Genomic DNA, 7594 nt, shown 5'->3' with positions numbered 1-7594 from the left:
CCGTCCGCAGAAGGTTATCTCCTTGAAGAACACAGAAGGTTGTTCCTCAAGCTTTAACAGGCAGGGTTGCCAGTACATTCGCCTGACCTCCAAAGGGGGCCGGCTGCATGCATGGTTGTCCTTTCGGCCGGTATGGCTACTGAGGCGCATACGGAGCCGAACGGATTATCTGAGGGCCAATGTGGACGGATTAGCCGCCTGACTGACTCTCTCTGCTTGCTTGCAAATACCTCATTGAGGTATTCTGAAAACTGTCTAGGTAGGTTGATGTTGAAGCCGACTCAAACATTTAGGATAGGGAGGAGGCACTCGGCCTTTGACCTCGACCGTAGGTCGTTTCTTATTAGCAGGGGATACAGACTGTCGTGAAGCCATCTTAGTAGTACTCTCCTCACAGACGGTGCCAAATGTTTCAGGGTTTTTTGATGTCCTGCGGGAGAGTTACAACACCAAGACTGACCTCTGGCAGCCTGTACCTGCAAAACAACGGAGAATCCCGGAGGTGGGAGTTCCGCCTTCGACGATCAAGTTAGAACTTGTATGAGGAGTAAAGTGCGGAAAATAAATGGGATCAGGCTCCTCTTAGGAGTGGAGTGATCATCCGGCTGTCTGAGACAACCTCAATATCTGAGCCTTTTGCTCTCTGATTTGTGTGGATCGAATGTGTATTCAATTGAATCCCCCCTCAACTGATGTAAGTGATCAGTATTTATAGAGTCTTTGGGAGAGGTGCCTATTAGGTTATTTAACCAAATTTGATGGGCTTCCACCGTTTTACGGTTTCTAAGGTTATGGGCTTAAAGCCCGTTTTTCCCTTTGAATGACACGTGTCATGCTCTAATTGGCTCATTGAGCGCTGAGCTTAGGGACACGTGTTGCATTAGCATAGGTCCATTTGTCAGTGGTATTTTTACCCTTAACACAAAGTATTTATACTCCCTCCGTGTTTTAATAAGTATTACACTTTGAACGGCACATAGTTTTAGGCAATTTAATTAACTTAAATAAAATACTCCCTTCGTCCCCTAATACAAAGCCTCCTTTTCTTTTTGGGTAAACCAAAATACAATGCCTCTTTTTATTTAAAGGTTGTATTTTTTGACATTATTACCTTCTTTTTGATGATTTGTCATCTTTTTTCCATTACTTTTTTGTGTTTTTAACATCAATTTCCAACACTTTCTCTCTCTATCTCTTCAATTATTCCTAACTACTTTTTCTTTCTCTCTATATCTCTCTAACCCCAGATACAAATATGTACTTTTAATCATTAGTTTTAAAAAATTTATAACTTTCTTAATTCCTGCGCAAAATCCATAAGAGGCTTTGTATTAGGGGACGAAGGGAGTAAGAGATAAGTGGTCTGGGGTAGTTGGAGTATTATTAAATTGTAAAAGAAATATAGTGTGGTTAATGATTTATTGAAAACTAATGAATGTGAGAGGGAAGAAGTAATAAAAAAAAGGATATTTTGGATTTTAACACCTTACAAAAGGCTGAAAATGTTTTTTAACACCCCCCAAAAAAAAACTTTTATTTTAACACCTCCCAAAAATATAAAAGTTGGAAGTTAACACCAGTTAACGATTTCCGTCACGGAAATTTAACGTGGGTCCCACAAATTGGCTTGAACTTCAATTTTCACCCAGCAAAACACGAAACTTCTTTCTTCATTGAATTCGCACCAACCTTCTGCATTGAATTCTTTCTGAACCTTCATTGATTTCGCTTTTGAACCAAAGGAGATCTTGGCTGAGAAGTGGAGTGTAGGGTGGTGTCAACGTTGGAGAAGATAAGCTCAGGAGGGTTTCTTCATCATCTTCTTCAACTACAAAAGTGCGAAAGCCGCTTGAAATTCACAGAAAATAAGGTAAACTTGCTCTCCTTTGATAGCAATTTCGTCAATTACTGGTGCTTCAATGCTGTAAACCTTGCAATAATTGGGTAATTAGGGTAAATTTTGGGACCACAGTAGGAAAGCCTTGATAAATCAATTTCTGTAACTGACTATGCGACTTAGGTTAATTGGATTTCGTAATTGAAAGTAGAGATTAATTAAGGTGGTTTATTGTTAATTAAACTAGCAAGTGTGGTTTGTTGATTAATTTATGTTACTGAGCACCTACATTGGCTTGTATATGTTTATTTTCAATTTTTTTATGTGTTTGTTTGTGTGGCTGTGATGGATTTGTTTATTCGTATTGTGCATGTATAGTTACATGGCTTTTAATATGTTTTATATGTTTTTCACTGGTGGGTAGATAATGGGTGACAAGGATAGTTTGGTTGACATCTGCCTTAGAGTGGGAGGTGCTTTTGTCCCTAAAAGAGTAACCAAAAACAGGCAGCTGCTATGTTGGTGTGGTGGTTGGTGTTACTGGAAGAGGAAGGTTCAAGTATCTAAGTTGGATGTGCATTTGATTAGAACAGCTGCAATTCATGGTTTTGTTAATGGTGATATGGATGTGCCTATGCATTACAGCTGTTGGTATAGGCAGAAGGGGAAAACCTTTAACACTGGGAAAAGGGAACTAGTTAACAGTGAAGAGGTTAAGGGCCTTTTGGAGACAGTAAATGAAGAGGGGTATGTTGAGGTTTTTGTAACAACAGAAGCTCCTAGTCAGCCCATACAAGAGGCCCAACCCAATCCTGCAAAGACAAAAAAAAAGGATAAGAAGGTATAAAGTTCAAATACATCGACTATTAGGAGGAGCCCTAGGTTTAAGAAGACAGAAACTGAACAAAGGGAGGAGAGTCCACCTAGGAAAGCCTCAGCTAATGCTAAAGTGTTGAGGTTTGATGAAGAAAAGGATGATGGATGTGAAGGATCTGGTTATTCAAGTTCAGATTTGAGTGATGAGGGACAAGATTGGGAACCTGGTGAAGAAGAATTTGATGAAGGGGATGAGGAATGGTATATTGAAGGGTCAAAGGAGATCTTGGCCAAAGTGAACAAGAGCCTTAGGAAAGGTTTGGAGAGTGCAGTAGATGACAGGGTTGGCAAAGATAAGAGAGTAGAGTTGAGAAATGATTTGGATGTTGGAAAACCGAAGGTGAATCCAGAAAGTGATGCTGATTCAGATGATTCAAGGAGTTTGTGTGGATCTGATGAGGAACAGGACTATGCTCCTTGGTTTAATGCTGATGTGGACTTTGACAACCCAATCAAGTTGAAGTTAAATCAGAAATTCAGTAATGCTTCAGTCTTGAGGAGGGCCTTAAGACTTCATGCCATTCAAAACAGGTATGAGTTCTACTACTTGCATAATGACAGTAAAAGGATTACAGTTCAGTGTAGATATAGATGTGGCTGTGAGTTCAATAGCTACACTTGTAGAATGCCTGCTTGTACATGTGTGGGGGGGGGGGGTAAAGTGTCAGTTCAAGGTGTTTGCATCAAAACTTGTTAAGCAGCAAACTTGGCAAATCAAAACCTTGAATTTAGACCATTCCTGCTTCAGAGTAAAGAAGAACAAGATGCTTACTGCTGAATACATAGCAGAGAGGTATTTAGAAGAGTTTAGGAGTAACCCTGGTTGGAGAATTAAGGAGATTAGGGCTAGGATTTTGAATGATTTAGGAGTTGATGTGAGTTACTATAAGGCATGGCTAGCTAGGTGTAGGGCAAAACTACTGATATTTGGTTCAGCTAGGGAGCAGTATGCTAGGGTGTGGGATTATGGGAAAGCTGTGATGAAGTACAACCCTGGTTCAGGGTGCAATGTTGTTGTTGATGGTATTGACAGGCCAGAGCCACCATTGTTCATGAGGATGTTCATCTGTTTAAGGCCATTGAGAGATGGATTTGCAAAGGGTTGTAGGCCTTTAATAGGGTTGGATGGTTGTCACCTCAAGGGTGCCTTTCCTGGGCAAATTCTGGTGGCAGTTGCTAAGGATGGGAATAACAACTTGTTTCCTCTAGCTTGGGCCACAGTGGAGATTGAAAACCAGGAAACTTGGGGTTGGTTCTTGGAATCCCTTATGTCAATGTTCACACATGATCAAGGAGCTGGGCTGACCATCATGTCTGACAGGCAAAAGGTAATGCTTCTGTTTCCCTCTTAACTATTTAGGTTCAATTTCTAAGTTTTCATGTGTATGTATGTGATTGACTGATGATTATACTTTTGTCTGCATTTGGTAGGGTTTGATTAAAGCAATGGCTGATGTTATTCCCAAAGCTGAGCAAAGGTTTTGTGTGAGGCATATTTGGGCTAACTTCAAGCTCAACTTCACTGGATCAACCTTTAAGGAGCTGTTTTGGAGAGCAGCTAGGGCCACCACCATTGTAAGTTTATTGATTGTTGAAGCTAGCCTATGCTTTTATATGACTGTTGGTGTGTTTTTATATTGGTTAGCTTGTATATGCTTGGTGTGATTTCTGGTATGCTTTTATATGTCAGTTTGAGCATGAAATTGCCATGGAGTCTATCAAATTCCTCGATGAAGAGGCATATGAGTATTTAATCAACATTCCTCCCCACCATTGGTCTAGACATGCATTCACACCAAACTGCAAGTCCAACATGTTGTTGAACAACATGTGTGAGACTTTCAATGCAGTCATTAGGCCTGCCAGAGATAAACCTATCCTCACCCAAATGGAATGGATGAGGAGGTATATTATGAACAGGAATAATGAAAAGTGGGAGGATTCAAAAACAATTACACACAACTTAGTGCCATATGTGAGGCATGTTCTGGGGAGGATAGACTTTGTGGCTAGGTCCTGTGTGGTGCAGCCATCCAGAGGGAATACATTTGAGGTGCAGCTGAAGGATGACCAGGTGTTGGTTGATTTGGACAAGGAGACCTGCACATGTTACCATTGGGAACTCACTGGCATTCCATGTGTTCATGCTTATGCCTGCATATTGGATATGAGGGGTGACATAGAGGCTGTTGTTGACCCATACTATACCATGGACACATACAGGTCTGCTTATGAACCAGCTGTCCAACCAATGCCTGGCCCAAAGCACTGGGAGAGAGTCAGAATGAGGGAACCACTACCCCCTTCTGTTAAGGTGCAACCTGGGAGACCAAAGAGCAAAAAAAGGAAGCTTGAGCCAGGAGAATGTTCTTCTTCAGGTGGTCAGGCAAGTACCAAGAGGAAGAAGCAATGCAGCAACTGTGGGGGATATAGGCATTATGCCAAGACTTGCAAAGTACCTGCTGCACCAGCTACAGAGCTGATAAAGTCAGCAGGCAGACCCCCACTGAACACTCCTTGGATGGTGGAGGAGAGGAAGAAGAAAGAGATTAGGGCTGCTAAAAAGGTAACACAAGCATTACACCAACTCCCCCTTTGTTTTATATATGTATGTGTCTTTTCCATTGACTTTTTATTTTTATATGCATGTCATAGAGTGCAATTGGGGCTGGACCAAACAGCATAGGAAACAAAAAGTTTCCTCAAGAGCAAGAAGGTTGTCTGCCATTCAGCAAGCGCCCACAGCCACAGTCTTCCTCAGCTAAGCATTCCTCAGCTCAGCCATCCTCTAGTCAGCCATCCTCAGCTCAGCCTTCCTCAAGTCAGCCTGCCTCAAGCCAACCAAAAAGAAAGACAAGGTCTTCCTCAAGTCAGCCTACAACAGCCACAGGTGTTGTAACAAGGGCCAGGCTGCAATCCCTCAACAACCTTACTCAGTGATGTACTCATGCTGGATATCAAACATTATGTCTGTTGAACAATTTCAAACTTTTATTATGTACTCATGACTGGTTATGTAACTTGCTAGTTTTTTAGTGGCTTCCCTTAACAAATTTGAACAATTAGATATTGAATTGTAATGGTTGCATGGCTTTGATTGCCATTGAAACATGTTGAAGTAAGGTTCTTTTGTCAACCTGTACTTGAACTATCTTAGTGTTTCACATATTTCCCATGTTTTAATGTTTCACATGTTTAAATAGGTTGATTAAAAGACAAGGCATAAATAGGAACTTAGACAAGGCATAAATAGGTTGATTAAAAGACATATTTATAACACTTCAAGTCATTACAAGAAATTATAACTACTTAATACAGCTTACTATTACACACCCCTAGCCATTAGGAAAATTACACCCATTGACAAACCTATACAAATGGCCATGCCCACCCAACCAAAACAGCTGATTGAAGACACCTTCCCTTCATTGCACTCCCTGTTCATTCTCTTCCTGTCAGCGTTCAAGGCCTTGCATCTCATCTTCAAATTATCAACTTCATTAAGTAGGCACCTCCTTTGGCCACTGATTTCATCAACTTCCCTTTTCAATTCATTAACTTCACCCTTTAGCAGCTTCTTATCCAACAACAGGTTGTTGATAACCCCTGTTTGCCAATCTGTTCCATCAGGTTGATCAACCCATTCGAAAGCTTTGCAACCCCTTGTTTCTATTATTGGGTCATAAAACTTACATGATATGAACTTCCTGCCTGGATTCTCCCTTGTCCAGCTAGTGAGCTTGGCCATTGGCACACCACACTTACATTTTCTGGCCTCAGGAGGGGAAGAGCTAACAAACGACATAATCTGCATCAATTTTAGATCGACAGTCACATTTACAGATTTGTACACTGACGAATTAACATTGACAGCAACAAAATTCATTTTTAATTTCATAATACGAAAAGCCCCAAATTCAATTTCTGACGAACCCTAATTTCGCAATTGGGCATTTAGATGCGTACATAACATAATCCAACCATTAATCTGAGTACGAAACAATTGCAAATAATAATTGAAGAGAATTTAAACCATCATTACCAAACAACCGAACAATTGACCGCACTCACCTGTTTCAGCAGCTTCAATCTGTTCCTCTTCTCAAAAATCGTGGAAGAATCGTGAAAGAATTGTTTCAAGTATCGTGCAACAATGCAATGCGCTGCTGCTATTCAATAAGAACAACGATTTCGTTCATTGGGGGAGAATCGTGCAAGAATGGTTCTTATATATCGTGCAAGAATCGTGGAAGAATGGTTCTTATATACAGATCTTTTAAAAATATATCCGTTGGGGTGGGCCCCACTAACAGTTCTGTTAACGGAAGATGGATTTTGGTGTTAACTTCCAACTTTTATATTTTTGGGAGGTGTTAAAATAAAAGTTTTTTTTTTGGGGGGTGTTAAAAAACATTTTCAGCCTTTTGTAAGGTGTTAAAATCCAAAATATCCTAAAAAAAATAGTAGATGGTTTGGGTGGGGATCATGAAAGGAGAAAGATATAATATTAAATTATAGCTTTTTGCCAAAAAAAAAGTTTAACACTTATTAAAACACGATTGCGTTTAGTAAGTAAACACGGATGGGGTAGCTCAAGGCCTCAAGTATTAAAGTCTCAAAATTTGGAAACATGCCTCCTTGAAACTTCGCCTTGTTAGATCGGGCAACTCTTTGTAGTTGCGCATAGATGGCAAAAATTCTAAATATTGCACTCTTATAGTATATTATTATTAGGGCCCAAAATTTAGCCCTTAACACCTTAAATTTTTTTTAATAAGATGACCATGCACATTACACTATCCAGACCATTTTTGTGAGTCATTGCAAGCATGTGACTCTATTCCGGTTTATCTGTTCCTTTGGTCCAATCTTTTTTATAAG

The 7594-nt window shown here is 40.2% G+C and overlaps 1 protein-coding gene across 1 annotated transcript; it reads left to right on the top strand.

The window, feature by feature from the left end:
- Positions 1 to 3215: 3215 nt before the first annotated feature.
- LOC110716045 lies at positions 3216 to 6378 on the top strand. Its single transcript, XM_021894681.1, has 4 exons — positions 3216 to 4041; positions 4145 to 4288; positions 4404 to 5279; positions 5369 to 6378. Exons 1-4 carry the CDS (start codon positions 3229 to 3231, stop codon positions 5651 to 5653), a joined length of 2118 nt encoding a protein of 705 aa, XP_021750373.1. The 5' UTR covers positions 3216 to 3228; the 3' UTR covers positions 5654 to 6378.
- Positions 6379 to 7594: the final 1216 nt, after the last annotated feature.

Source organism: Chenopodium quinoa, unplaced genomic scaffold (genome assembly GCF_001683475.1).
Source record: "Chenopodium quinoa cultivar QQ74 unplaced genomic scaffold, ASM168347v1, whole genome shotgun sequence".
NCBI lineage: Eukaryota > Viridiplantae > Streptophyta > Magnoliopsida > Caryophyllales > Amaranthaceae > Chenopodium > Chenopodium quinoa.
This window is presented reverse-complemented; position numbering and strand designations above follow the sequence as displayed.